The sequence below is a fragment of the Callorhinus ursinus genome, unplaced genomic scaffold (genome assembly GCF_003265705.2).
Source record: "Callorhinus ursinus isolate GAN/ISIS: 27379988/994484 unplaced genomic scaffold, GSC_fseal_2.0 scaffold44, whole genome shotgun sequence".
NCBI lineage: Eukaryota > Metazoa > Chordata > Mammalia > Carnivora > Otariidae > Callorhinus > Callorhinus ursinus.
This window is the reverse complement of record NW_027397106.1, coordinates 10,469,931-10,485,403: the sequence shown is the minus strand read 5'-3', so window position 1 is coordinate 10,485,403 and position 15,473 is coordinate 10,469,931. Positions and strand designations below refer to the sequence as shown.

Genomic DNA, 15,473 nt, shown 5'->3' with positions numbered 1-15,473 from the left:
ATGTATCCTCTTAAGATCTATTCACTCTTCAATATAAAGAATATCATGCAATGCCAATGTGCTGCTGAAAGATACGGTATGAATGGACTGGACAGCAAAGACAAAAATTACAGCTGGTAGAGTCTTTAAAATAATCTAGAATAAGAAATTGAAAATAAATGTTCCTTAGGACAATCCACAGTCCATCAACTCAGGTGGCATTTATTTACCTTAATAGCATTGTTTCTGCTACTATTATCCTTCAGTATTTTCTTGTAAATTATCTGCTCTCCTAGGACAATTCCTTTCATTAAAAAGAATTTTTCATATATAGCCAGTTGCTTACTGGAAAGTTTTTGCATTTAGAAATTTCTCAATATAGAGTAGACCTGTATCAGCTATTGTGCTTTAGCTCTATACTCCTCTGTATTCTTTGATTCATAAAACTTAAAAGCATGGACATTTTCCTCGCATTAAGGTAAATTTCCTAACAATGAGAATGTTTTTGTTGTGCTTTAAAAAACTTTGAACTTGAGGATCTAAAAATGCTGGAAAAGTTCAGACTAACAAGTTCAATCACCAATACTTTTTTTATTTTAATAAAACAAAGTATTTGCTCTCTTTCTGAACCCACAGCCAAAGGGATGGCTTGGGCAAAGGTCCCCCCAAAAAAGCATTTTCTTAGAATCAAGGCCAAAAATGAGCAAGGAAAAATTATTATTTAACAGTCTGCTGTCCCAAGAATGAAAGAATTATTGTTTTCCTAAAGTATGACTTTCTACTTGTATGTGCTCTTTAGTCAATTTTAGTCAGTTTTATATTTCTCCTTTACTATAAGTTAAAACTAAACACATTTTTATTGAATATCTTGCTATTCCCGTGCTACCTTTAGTATTTTCAATCTGTTAAAAATGGCTCAATTTCCATCTATTCATTTTCAGGACTACGTAGATATTTCAAACACACTATTGACTCCATTATCACCCAAACAACTTTATGTTTCATGCTTTAAGGGACTATATTCCAAGCTAAATGTTTTAATCACATAACAGATCCATGGAAGTATGTATTGTGTATGATTAAAGACCCAACTCAAATATGCCCATAAACAGACAAGAACAACAACAAATCAAAGTGAATATATAACATGGCACCAGGAAGCTAATTGATGGTTTGTGCCTAAATTCATTCAAGCTGATATTGGGTTCTATAAAAGTGGTCAGTCAGAGATAGAATAAAGTAGGATGGGCCCAAATCTGATACAGGTTCCCTGTGTTTGGAAGTTCAAGAAACTGCACAATCACCCAATCTAGCCACTTTAAAGAATGAAAATCATTTTCAACATACTTTGCAAAAAGGGCTCAGAGACTGGGACAATGATATCTACAGAAGATAACATATAGCAAGATACCTAGTAATTTTTCCACCTATTTTAGAAGAGAAAATAAAATACTAATACTTGTGTTAATATGAGTTGTGCAGCCTTAGGCAAATTATTTAGTCTTATCTATGAAACTGAAAGTTGTTCTTACTTCATAGGTTTGCTGTGAAGATTAAATGAGTTAAATCACATAAAACCTTACAATCGTGTAAGATATACAGTAAGCACTCCAGATAGGTCAGCTATTATTATCATTACCCTAATGAATGATTTCAGGGATGCCTGAGTGCCTCAGTCAGTTAAGCGTCCAACTTCAAAAAGTTAAATTATTCATAAGCATTACATATTATTAACAGACATGTCAATATTATTAAGGATCAAATCTCAAAAGACAAATGGTCAACAAATATATGAAAAAAATGCTCAATATCACTAATCATCAAGGAAATGCAAATCAAAACCACACTCCACACCAGTTAGAATAACTGTCATCAAAGACCAGAGATATGGGGCATCTAGGTAGCTCAGTTGGTTAAGAGCCCAACTTTGATTTTGGCTCAGGTCATGATCTCAGGGTTGTGAAATCAAGCCTCATATTGGGCTCCACTCTGGGCATGGAGCCTGCCCAAGGTTTTCTCTCTCCCTCTGTCCCTCCCCCGCTCTCTCTCCTTTAAAACAACTGCTTTCAGGGAAGGAAGAACAAAGCTGGAGGTTTCATAATCCCAGATTTCAAGCTATATTACAAATCTATAGTAATCGAAAGAGTATGGCACTGGTGCGTACACACACGCACACGCACACACGCACACACATGCACACAGACACATAGATCAACAGAATAGGACAGAGCCCAGAAACAAACCCACACTCTTATGGGCAATCTATAAGGAGGCAAGAATATGAAATGGGGAAAAGATAGTCTCTTCAGTAAATGGTGCTAAGAAAACTGGAAAGCTAGGGTGCCTGGGTGGCTCAGATGGTTAAGCGTCTGCCTTCAGCTCAGGGATCGAGTCCCACATTGGGCTCCCCGCTCCTTGGGAGCCTGCTTCTCTCTCTCTCTTTGTCTCTCATGAATAAATAAAATCTTTAAAAAAAAAAAAAAACTGGAAAGCTACATGCAAAAGAATGAAACTGACCACATCCTTACATCATACACAAAAATAAATTCAAAATGGATTAAAGACCTAAATGTGAGATTTGAAACCATAAAACTCCTAAATGAAAACACAGGCAATAATCTCTTAGATATCAGCCTTAGCAACATGTTCATGGACATGTCTCCTGAGGCAAGGGAAACAAAAGCAAAAGTAACTATTGGGATTACACCAAAATAAAAAGCTTTTGCACAGCAAAGGACTCCATTAGCAAAATGAAAAGGCAACCTACTGAATAAGGTATTTGCAAATGATATACCCAACAGGGATTAATATCAAAAATATATAAAGAACTTAACTCAAAAACCAATCCAATTAAAAAATGGGCAGAGGACCTGAATAGACATTTTTCCAGAGAAAACGTACAGATGGCCAACAGACACATGAAAATATGCTCAACATCACTAATCGTCAGAGAAATGAAAATCAAAACCATAATGAAGTATCACCTCACACCTCAGTCAAAATGGCTGGTATCAAAAATACAAGAAATAATAGGAGTTAGCAAGAATATGAAGAAAAGGGAACACTCATGCACTGTTAGTGGAAAGGTAAACTGGTACAATCACTGTGTAAAATAATATGGAGGGTGCTCCAAAAATTAACAGAAATACCGCATGACCTAGTGATTTCCATTACTGGGTATTTACCCAAAGAAAACAAAAACACTAATCCAAAAAGATGTACATACCCTTATGTTTACTGCAGCATTATTTACAAAATAGCCAAGATATGGAAGCAACTCGTATCTGTTGAAAGGTGAATGGATAAAGAAGCTGTGGTGTATATATACAATGGAATATTACTTGGCCATAAAAATTAAAATCTTGCCATTTGCAACAATATGGATGAACCTAGAATGTATTATGCTAAGTAAAATAAGTCAGAGAAAGAGAAATATGACTTCACTAATATGTGGAATCTGAAAAACAAAATACACTTCAGTACAGAGAACTGGAAGTTGCCAGAAGGGAGGTAGATGAGGGGATGGGTGAAACAGATGAAGGGGGATCAAGAGATACAAACTCTTAGTTATAAAATAAGTCACAGAGATGGTAAGTACACAGCATAGGGAATATAGTCAATAATATTGTAGTAATATCTTAAGGTGACAGTGACTACACTTACTGTGGTGAGCACTGAGTAATGTATAGAATTGTCAATTCAGTATGTTATACACCTGAAACTACTGTAACATTGTGTCAGATATATTTCAGTAAAAAATAAAGGAAAAATGTTATGAAAATTTAAGCTGATAAATTTTACTAATAACAGTGAAATATCTAGTAAGTAGTGCTTTTTAAATAGATTCAAGAAGATAAAAAATGTAGTCTGATTATCACTGGAGATATTAGAGAGTTAAAAATTTTCCCCAAAAAACCCATAAAACAAAAACAAAACCCCCATGAAACAGATGGTTCACTAGGTGGGATCACCTAAGCTTTCAAGATATAGATCATTAAAATATTCTATAAAATCTTCCAGAGAATAAAAAAAATGGTATACTCTGACCAGTTCTAAAAGGTGAATAAAACCTGGTATCAAAATTAGACAAATATGATAAAAGGTCACTTCATTCCTGAAAATACATCCAGGGAAAGGAATCTAACAGTTAAAAAAAAAAATTCCTCATCAAGTTTGGTATAACATTAGAAAATCTATAAAAGGAATTTATTATTTTAAGTAAATACTCGTATCAATGTCTGCAAGAATAAAACCATTTAAGAAAAGAAAGCACATGCCTGGGCAAGGGGGAACTGAAGATCCTGAGCTCATTTCCTCCCACAGATATATCAAGGCTGCAGCTACATACAGAGGAACTCCCTAAGAACAAACTGAAGACTATTGGAACAGCAATTCCAAAGCTAAAGATATTAAGAAAAAGCCACATTCAGAAGAGTAGAAGGGGCACTGATAACAGGCTTACTGGGAACCAAATTCCTAGGAAGGCAACCCACAAGCAGGAGGAATATCACAGGTACGGGGTTCCTCCCGGAGGAGGTAGGGTTTCAAGCACCACATCAGGCACTCCCTCCCACCTGGAAGATAGGCACCAGGAAGATGAGCCTCCTTGTCTGGCTTTGAAAATCAGCAGGACTCCAGGAGAGCTAGAGGGTAATAGAAAATGGAGACTCTGCTCTGAAAGGACCCACACACAATCTCACTCACTCTAAGACCCAACACAGAGGCAGCAGTTTGAAAAGCACCTGGGCCATACATGAAGGAGATTTTACTAACTTTAGGGCATGTGCCAAAGGGGCAGGAATCTGTAGGAACTTTCTCCAGGAACACAAGCTTTGGGGGACAATATTTCCTAGCTGTCCTTCAGCCTAGTGTAGGATGCCAGCCCTGTCCAACAGCACAACTACAACAGTTAGAACCAACCACACTGGGTTCTAACCATACTGACTAGCACACAACAGCAACCAGTCCTATCAGTCAGCCATATCAGGGGCCAGCCCACCCACTAGTGTGCCCATGGCACAGAGAGCCAGGCATTATGACCATCAGGCTACAGGCCAGCCTCACCCACTGGTGCACCCACAGCAGTTGTAGACTAAACAGTAGAGTGCATGCACTTCACACAAAGGACACCACCAGAGCACCTAGTTCTAGTGACCAGAGGGACTATACTTCTGGGATGCACAGGATGCCTGCTACACAAGGACAATACCTTTAACACCAGCAGATGTAGCTGACCTACCTAATACACAAACACAGAAAGTCAGACAAAACGAAGAGACAGAAATATTTTCTAAGCAAGAGAACAAGACAAAACCTCAGAAAAAGAACCAAATGAAATGGAGATAAGCACCCTACCAGACAAAGAGTTCAAAGCAATGGTCACCAGACTTCAGAGTAGATGAACTCAGAACTTCAACAGATAAAAAATATAAAAAGGCACCTGTCAAAACTGAAGAATAACTGAAATGAATAATACAGTAAAGGGAATCAACATATTAGAGGATGAAGAATGAATCAGCAATCTGGAAGACACAGTAGTGAAAATCATCCAAGCTGAACAGCAAAAGAAAACAGAACTTAAAAACTGAGGATAGGTTAAGGGGCCTCTAAGACAACATCAAGTGTACTAACATATGCATTTTGGGGTCCCAGAAAGAGAAAGGGCAGAAAACTTATTTGAACAAATAGCAGAAAACTTCCCTAACCTGAGGAAGGAAACATATCCAGGTCCATGAAGCATATAGCCTCAAACAAGATGAACCCAAAGAAGTCTACACCCAAACACATAATAATTAAAATGTGTAAAGTTAAAGAATCCTAAGAACAGCAAAAGAAAAACTACTTAACATACAAGGGGACATCCATTAAATTAACAGCTGACTTTTCAGCAAAAACTTTGTAGTCCAGAAAGGAATAGCATGATATAGTCAAAGTGCTGAAAGGGGGAAAAAAAAAAAACCAAAAAAACCTACAATCAAGAATACCCTATACCAAATAAGGTTATCATTTAGAATTGAAGGAGAAAGTTTCCCAGAACAAAAAAGTTCATCACCACTAAACTGGCCTTACAAAGTAGTAGAGCAATCACTTATAAAGCTGCTCTGAGGATTAAAAGACAAAAGTAGTAAAATCAACTTTATCTTTAGTTAAGGGATACACAAAACGAAAGATTAAAAAAATGACATCAAACACATAAACATGGAGTATGTGGGAGTAAAATGTAGTGAGTTTAGAATGTCCTTGAATTTAAGAAACCAACTTAAAATACTGCTATATACATAGGGTGTTATATACAAAACTAATAATAACCACAAACCAAAAACCTATAAAAGATATACATACAAAAAAGAGAAAGGAATCCAAGCATAACACTGAAAGTCATCAAATCACAAGTAAAGAGAGCAAGAAAGGGACAGAGAACTACCAAACAACTAAAAAAAGTTAACAAAATGGCAATAAGTACATACCTATCGATAATTACCTTAAATATAAATAGATTAAGTGCTCCAAAGACATCAGGTGACTGAATGGATAACAAATAAAAACTATCTATTTGCTGCCTACAAAAGACACTTCAGACCTAAAGACACATACAGACTGCAAGTGAAGAGATGTAAAAACATATTCCATGCAATTGGAAGTGGGGGGGAGAAAAGCTAGGGTAGCAATACTTATGAGACTTTCAAACAAAGCCTAACTAATGGGAAGTCATCAGCGAGGGAAAAAAACCATGAGAGACTCTTAAGTATAGGAAACAAACTAATGGTTACTGGAGGGGAGTTGGGTGGGGAATGGGGTAATTGGGTGATGGGCATTAAGGAGAGGGCACATGATGTGATAAGCACTGGATGTGTATATGCAGGTGATAAATTATTGAGCACTACATCTGAAACTAATGATGTACTATAAGTTGGCTAACTGAATTTATTTTATTTTTTTTAAAAGATTTTATTTATTTATTTGACAGAGAGAGACACAGTGAGAGAGGGAACACAAGCAGGGGGAGTGGGAGAGAGAGAAGCAGGCTTCCCACTGAGCAGGGAGCCTGATGCGGGGCTCCATACCAGGACCCTGGGATCATGACCTGAGCCAAAGACAGATGCCCAGGTGACTGAGCCACCCAGGCACCCCTGGAAAAAAATTTTTAATTCAAAAAAAAAAAAAGGGCAGTAAGAAAATGACAACCACCACAGTGGAAAAATAGGTCATATTTCTTTCATTCCTCAGATAAAGGAAATATAAATGGCCAATAGATATGAAAAGATGTTCAAACTCAATAATCATAGAACTGAAAATTACTACTATAATGAAATATATTACATTTAGATTGGCAAAAATGATAAATCTGAAGGTACATTGTGTTGAGAAAGACATAATCAAAAACAATGTTTATACATTATTGATAGAGATGTAAATTGGTACAACCACTTTAAGATATACCAAAGTTGAACACCAGCAAATTTAATAACAATTTCAATTGTAGGAATGTACCCTAGATCTTAAAGTGAAGTTCATTATGAAAACCTGGAATTGGTCCAAATATCCACTAATAGTATGTAAATATGTAAACTGAGGATGAATTATTATACAGGAGTGAAAATCCATGAACTACAACTACAATTGCAGTAGGATGAAAGGAACTGGAACATATAAAATTCATGGTATTGGCTACCTCCTGGGATAGAATAAGGACTTAGCAAAGGCCATATGAGTGTATTAAATTTTGGCTCTTAAATCTGGTGGTGGATTTATGGCTATTCATTTTATTATTTCTTATTACTTTGCTTTAGATTTGCATATATTTTATGTGTATATAGTAATTGGCACAATATCAGTTCTTATTCTTTAAAATGTATTGAGGCAGAAGCTAATGACAATCATTAATCAAGACAATCAAAATGATTACGATGTAAAAGGAAAATAAACATTTTAAACAATTCAGTAAATTATATATTTATTAAAGATTTTTTTATTTGAGAGAGAGAGAACACACAAGCTGGGGGGAGGCGCAGAAAAAGTTTTAAGCAGACTCCATGCTGACCGCAGAGCTAGTTGCAAGGCTCTATCTCATGACCCTGAGATCACAAGCTGAGCCAAAACCAAGAGTCAGATGCTTAACCAACTTGTGCCACCCAGGCATCTCTATAAGTTATATTTAATTTGCAAAGTAACTTACCCAATGTGTCACATTTCTCTCTAGCTCCACAAATGTCTTCCCTTAAAACAAAAAAGTTTGAAGCATTTTCAGAAAATATTTTTACAAGTCAAAACAAAGATAAAGAAGCTTGAACTATGATGTGACTATTACCACAAACTCACTTCCAAATCCAGATCTTATTAAGCTCTCAATAATTTGAACCTAGGATAATACACCATTTGTATATACCAATAAGCAATGTGTGCTATATAAAAGTAACTGCTGAAAAGAGCTGAAGCTTTAACCACGTTCAACGATAAACTTTCTAAGTATATTTTTACCTCTGCCTTTATTTATGCTCTATTGTAATATAGTTTATGCTTTTCTAGATGTTCCAACATCATTATGAGCTTCAGCTATTATTCTCCACCACAGATAATGTCCTCAGATATTACCAAATTGCTTACTTTTTTCTTCTGCATTACTTAGTCTCTACACATTCAATTTGACAGTTCTCTTGTCATTTCTTATGGTCTCCCTCTTCTAGCCTCCTTTGTCTACCTCTCATTTTATAATTCATTATCTCCAATCTTTGTTGCTTGGCCTCTAATTACAATCCAGGGAAGAACCATGGACTGATGATATAAGATGGTGTATAAAATTAAGTCAATTCTGCTTTAGTTCTATTTATATGGACTATTTCATATGGACTAAGTGTTTCATTTCAGAGTTCTAGAAAGCAGAGATTTCGGAGTCTGACCCTTAAGTGGAAGAATTATTTCCTTTTGTCAACCAGCCAATCCTAAAATTGAAATATCCTGGTAGCCATCAGTGTTGCTGAAGCAAAGGCATGAATTAACAATATATAGTGGTGCTTGTAAAATGGACAATCATTTTATAATAGCAGAAGTTGTTTTCCTTAAGCAGGTTGAGAAAGACCCTCATAAATGCAGTCTAGTAATTAAGACATGTATTGAACATCAAAACACAGATTTTTTTTTTAAAGTACAAGAAGTCCAAAAAGTGGACAACCAATTAAATTCAAAAGCTCTTCTTTCCAAGCGATTGAAATATCAAGTGGGGAATGAATATAACCTATATTCAGTTCCACAACTATGTTTATTTGCAATTATTTTTCGTAATTCTGTCCCTAAATAAGGAAATTATTTTGTTTCGGTCAATCCATTTCATTACTCAACAACCTAACATTGCTAATTTCCTAAGGAATCAACTAGCATTCTGGTCTGCAAGAACAATGTGTTCAGAAAGTAGTATCTTTTGCAATACAAGTTCTCATAGAACACTTCTGTGTATTATCAATAAAGAATTAAGGTAACAAGAAGTATCAGTGATCATGCAGGACAGAAAGGGTAAACAACTGCAGTTGGAAGGGTTATCTCTAAAACTGTACCTAGTGATAAGAACAGCAGTGTCATGGTGAGAAGGGTGAGCATCATCAAGAACATTCTGAGTTTGTTGCCATAAACAGAAGTTACGCAATGTGGTAGCTGCATTGTAACTGATGACTGGTCCTTCCTACACAAAAAAATGAGCAATTCAATATTACATTAAAACATCCATAGCCCCTTTTCTCTCCAAGCTTGTCAGCATCCTTGCAATTTATTAAATAGCATTTTCAGAGGCAAGTGAGGTGGCATTTCTCCCTCATATTTATTCAGGAATATTTTAGCCATACATAAGACATGATCAAAAGCGGATCTAGTGAGAACTTTTCAATGTAACCATCCAATACTGAGGATCAAAAAACTTCTAAAAAACTGTATTTTAAATCCTTCAATGACAGGATTATAAAAGGAATACCTCATTGTTTTTAAGCCTTAAGTTTTAGTGTTGTTTTTATTACTTCCTTTCTTTTTGTTTCCGTCACAATATAAAAAGTTAATCTCACTCCTTTTCAAATCAAGTTTTTAAATGTAAATTTTAGAAATACCTCATTTCCAATAACAATTTTGTGATCTATATATATTGTTACTAGGAGCCTACTACAATTAAGATTACTAACTTCAGGCCTGTTTCTTACCTCTTCATTATGAATTACAACTAATTTTACAATTACTATGTTGATAAGATTTCCAATACTTGAGTCCTTGTAGATTGCTGCAACCTGCAAAGAAAAAAAGGTAGGATTATCTGCATTGTAGAATGTTAAGCAGCACCGGAGTTTACTTCTAGTTCTTAATAGAACTGTACTTAATTAATATTGTGCTGTGCTATAATGAGAATATGTTCTATCTTCTTAAAGTCTTATTACATATGCTCTTCTAAGACAGTCTTTTAGATGTTGTAAATGTAAATTTTGATGTAATAACTGCTAATAAAATTATATTGAAAGTGTTTTATTTAAAAAGTGTAGGATTAGATGCCTAAATGAGTTATTTCTTCTGAAACATAAATTGAAACCAGTCCTAGAACATCAATTCTCTGATTCAGCTGCATGCTGAAATCTCCTATGGACCCTTTCACAAATCCAGACGCCCAGGCCACATCCCTTACAAATTAAATCAGAATCTCTAGGGTTGAGATGCAGGCATCAGTATCTTTTAAATTTCCCCAGTATTTTTTAATGATTCCAACGTGAACCTGAGTTTGAGAACCAGTATCCTTTAAACCTACTACTGAGATCAGCAGCATACAGATCTCCTAGAGCTGATTAGAAACACAGAATTGCAGGCCCCACCCTGGACTAGTGAATCAATCTGCATTTTAACAAAGTTCTCAAGTAACCTGAACACTGAGAGCTTGGAAAATAGATGATTCAGCAGGAATTTCACTTCATTCTGTGTCACAATCCATAATTTACACAACCATTATTCTCCATAAAAATATATAAGTTTTACCTATTTTTCTGGTAGTTTTACCTAATATTTTCCACAATGGCTGTATATTTCCAATTCTGAGTATGCTTATAATTTTTAATGGTTAGCACTACTGGAATCCATGGAAACAGATTCATCCAAAAACCACATAAGGAATCCTAGAAGAGGTCACAGTTCACAACCTGGTCTTTAATTCTCCAAGACTGAAAAAAGCAATTCTATGAGGCCCTCTCCATGGGCTCAGTTTGTGATTCCTCGTTAAGGTGCTAATTCACTAGATTCATCTCTACTTGTAGCCATCATAAAGGTTCCTCTGCAGTAGTGGTTTCTTCCACATCCAATGCCTCAGGGTCTTGCCCTCCTTCGGAGACATAATCCCCTCAGGACCTGGACCACCTGTGCAATGAAAATTTTTTCCAAAGATAGGCAGTAGTCTCTTTTGACAATGACCTTAGTAACACCTTTCTTGATAGGTTCCCTCAGGCAAGGGGAAAAAAGCAAAACTAAACTACGAGGACTACACCAAAATAAAAAGTTTTTGCATGACCAAGGATACCATCATCAAAATTAAAGGCAACCTACTAAATAAGACATTTGCAAATGATATATTCAATAGGGATTAGTATCAAAAATATATAAAGAACTTAAAAACAATCTGATTAAAATAGGGCAGAGGACCTGAATAGACATCTTTCCAAAGATGACATACACATTGCCAACAGACACATGAAAAGTTGTTCAACATCACTGACCAGGGAAATGCAAACCAAAACCACAAGATAACACTTTACACCTATCAGGAATGGTTAGTATCAAAAAGACAAGAAATAAGTGTTGGTGAAGATGTGGAGAAAAAGGAACCTCTGTGCACCACGGATGGGAATGTAAAGTGACTGCAACCACTGTGGAAAACAGTATAAAGGTTCCTCAAACAATAAAAATAGGAATACCATATGATCCAGTAATTCCACTACTGGGTATTTACCCAAAGAAAACACTAATTCAAAAAGATATATGCACCCTTATGTTTATTACAACAGCATTATTTACACTAGCCAAGATATGGAAGTAATCTAAGTGTCCACTGATAGATGAATGGTTAAGACATGGTATATATGTAACAGAATATTACTCAGCCCTAAGAACGATATCTTGCCATTTGTGGCAACATGGAGGAACCCAGAGTATAATGCTAAGCGAAATAAGTCAGACCAAAAAAGACAAATACCATATGACTTCACTTATACATGGAATCTAAAAGGCAAAACAAAGCATTAATAGACTCGTAAATACAGAGGACAAACTGGTGGTTGCCAGAGGGGAGGGGGTGGGGGATGGGCAAAATGGGTGAAAGAGAGTGGGAGATACAAGTTCCCAGTTATGGAATAAGTCATGGGGATGAAGGGTACTGCATAGGGAATACAGTCAACAGTGCTGTAAGAGCATTGCATGGTGACAAATGGTAGCTAAGCTTGCAGTGAGCATAGCATAACGTGTAGAGTTGTAGAATCACTCGAATCACTGTGGTACACTTTGTGAACTATACCCCAGCTTAAAGTTTCTGAAACCTGAATCACCATCTCCTGGACCACTTCCCAAACCAAGATAGCAATTGCTTGAGGAGGTACTACTTGTCTCATCTTTCTATAAATGTTCAGCATCTACACCCTGCTTTGTTGGCTAGCAACCCAGAGAGCGAAGGAAGACACGGACCCTGACCTTCTGAAGCTTAAAATTTGCTGGAAGTACTAGCAGTGAAGACCTCAATTCCATCAGCCAAGGCGGTTTCAATATAACTGAATAATATACATGGTTGCCGCTGTTTTGCTACACGGAGTACAACCACAACCAGAGCCCAAGGCACCTCTGGAAATGCTGACACTGTAGGGTCAGCATGGACTTCAATACACATTCCAGCACCTTTTCTGTTGTTTTAGCTGCACGGCCACAAATATTTACAATGGTCTACCGATGGTGGTGCCTTCAGCTCTGGCAGTAGCACTTTTTGGCAAAAGTGGGCATCTTGTGGGGTTGAGAGTACGTTAAAACAGGGACAATCAAATGGTTGGCAATTTCAAGCAGGTCTGTTAACACTGCAGTATTGCAAACTTGAAAATGGGAGCTGTGGAAATTTGTAGCTGAACTGGTATTTTCCATGTAACTTAAAAAAAATACTTATCTCCCAGGGAAAATAAAGTATACCCATACTTGTAACTACAGAGTTATCCTCTGATCCAGTGAGTTTAAAAGTGGATGTTTTTCTAAGTCACATTACAAAGTAAATAATACACCTCAAAGGTATGCACAGAGGCTCTTTCTCTCACCCTTAAAAATGAACAGTTGTGAAGACTTCTATGTCACAGGAAACCATGCATTCCCAGCTATGCCACAGAGAAGAAAGCTTAAGTACTATGAAGTATCTACATAGCTAATTTCTCTATTCATTGCCCTAAAGATGTTGACTAACAATGACAATCAGATATTTTAGTATCAGCTACACAATATATAGTCTTAAAAATACTGAGTTTCAGAAGGAACCAGATACTGCACCTGTAACAGCTCTATAAGACGTGGCATATATATCTACAACAGAATATAACTCAGCCATACAAAAGAATGAAATCTTGCCATTTACAATGACATGGATGGAGCTACAGAGGATTATGCTAAGTGAAATAAATCAATCAGATACAAATACCATATGATTTCACTCAAATGTGAAATTTAAGAAACAAAGTAGGGGGTGGGTAGGACGAGGCAAACCAAGAAACAAATTCTTAACTATAGAGAATAAACTGATGGTTACCAGAGGGGAGGTGAGTGGGGGGATTAACGAGCGCTCTTGCTATAATGAGCACCGGGTGTTGTATAGAAGTGTTGAATCACTATATTGTACACCTGAAACTAATATTACACTGTATGTTAACTGGAATTTAAATGAAAACTTAAAAATAATAAAACCTTATTCTTTTAGAGGTAAAAAATACAAAAACAGAGGGCTCAGCTTAATTCTTCACACACACCTCTCCGCCCCAAACTCAGATTGATATTTTGCTTTTACACTAAAATGGTTATCATGAAGTAATTAAGGGTATCCTATTTAATTGTATGCATTTCCTAATGTATGTACTGACCATCATCTATGTGCTCATATTCAATATATATATACCTTCTACTATATTTGGATATTTAAAGGTTTATGGTATAACTATTCAATTAAATGGAATTGTGAAGCAGGCAGATGAATGACAAGGCCCGTTTCATTACTCAGAGGCTTTTCTAATTGGCATGTACAATGTGCTTCTCTCATCCCCAAACTACCACCCCATATTAGATTGCCATGATGGTAGAGTACCATGTTTGCTACTTCTTCATGAATACATTCATAAGTTTATTGGCTTTAGCTCTAACTATTGTATCTATCTTAGGGAATTTCAGCATTCCACTCTAAGCCCTTCTAATTAGCTCTTGGTACAAAAATCTCTTTCAGAACCCTGATATGTTTCATGACGTTGCCCTGCTATGGTCCCTTGACCATGGCCTCAGAGAACTGTTATATAGTCAGGAGACCCTGGTTTTAGTTCTAGCTCTATTACTAGTTACAAGGAAGTTTCTCAACTCTAGAAATGGGTCTATCTACTTTTTATCTCAATACCTGCAACCATATTGAGGCACCGAGCACCCTTGGTCACAATGCCCTAGCGTATTTAATTAGTATTTACCAGGTGCTGTTGGGGGAAGAGTGTAGAGGGCATTTTTTCTAAAGAACAAAATCATTCCACAGTTAGAGAAATGTTGAGTAAAAAAGTTAGGTAAAACAGAAATCAGTGGCATTCCTATACACCAACAACAAGACAGAAGAGAGAGAAATTAAGGAGTCCATCCCATTTACAATTGCACCCAAAACCATAAGATACCTAGGAATAAATCTAACCAAAGAGGCAAAGGATCTGTACTCAGAAAACTATAAAATACTCATGAAAGAAATTGAGGAAGACACAAAGAAATGGAAAAACGTTCCATGCTCTGGGATTGGAAGAACATTGTGAAGATGTCAATGCTACCTAGAGCAATCTACACGTTCAATGCAATCCCCATCAAAATACCATCCACTTTTTTCAAAGAAATGGAACAAATAATCCTAAAATTTGTATGGAACCACAATGGTTCCGAATAGCCAGAGGAATGTTGAAAAAGAAAAGCAAAGCTGGCGGCATCAAAATTCCGGACTTCCAGCCCTATGACAAAGCTGTCATCATCAAGACAGTATGGTACTGGCACAAAAACAGACACATAGATCAATGGAACAGAATAGAGAGCCCAGAAATGGACCCTCAACTCTATAGTCAACTAGTCTTCGACAAAGCAGGAAAGAACGTCCAATGGAAAAAAGACAGTCTCTTCAACAAATGGAGTTGGGAAAATTGGACAGCCACATGCAGAACAATGAAACTGGACCATTTCCTTACACCACACACAAAAATAGACTCCAAATGGTTGAAAGACCTAGATGTGAGACA

The 15,473-nt window shown here is 36.4% G+C and overlaps 1 protein-coding gene across 2 annotated transcripts in view; it reads right to left on the bottom strand.

Moving 5' to 3' along the window:
- ADAMTS20 (ADAM metallopeptidase with thrombospondin type 1 motif 20) overlaps window positions 1-15,473 on the bottom strand; it is a 168,941-nt gene that overhangs the window by 111,113 nt on the left and 42,355 nt on the right. For both annotated transcript variants that reach the window (XM_025883395.2, XM_073882102.1), the window contains exons 5-7: window positions 10,158-10,241; window positions 9,528-9,652; window positions 8,156-8,196 (exon numbers count right to left, since the gene is read on the bottom strand). In XM_025883395.2, the coding sequence (XP_025739180.1) occupies window positions 8,156-8,196; window positions 9,528-9,652; window positions 10,158-10,241 (250 nt within the window). The remainder of the gene's footprint in view (window positions 1-8,155; window positions 8,197-9,527; window positions 9,653-10,157; window positions 10,242-15,473) is intronic.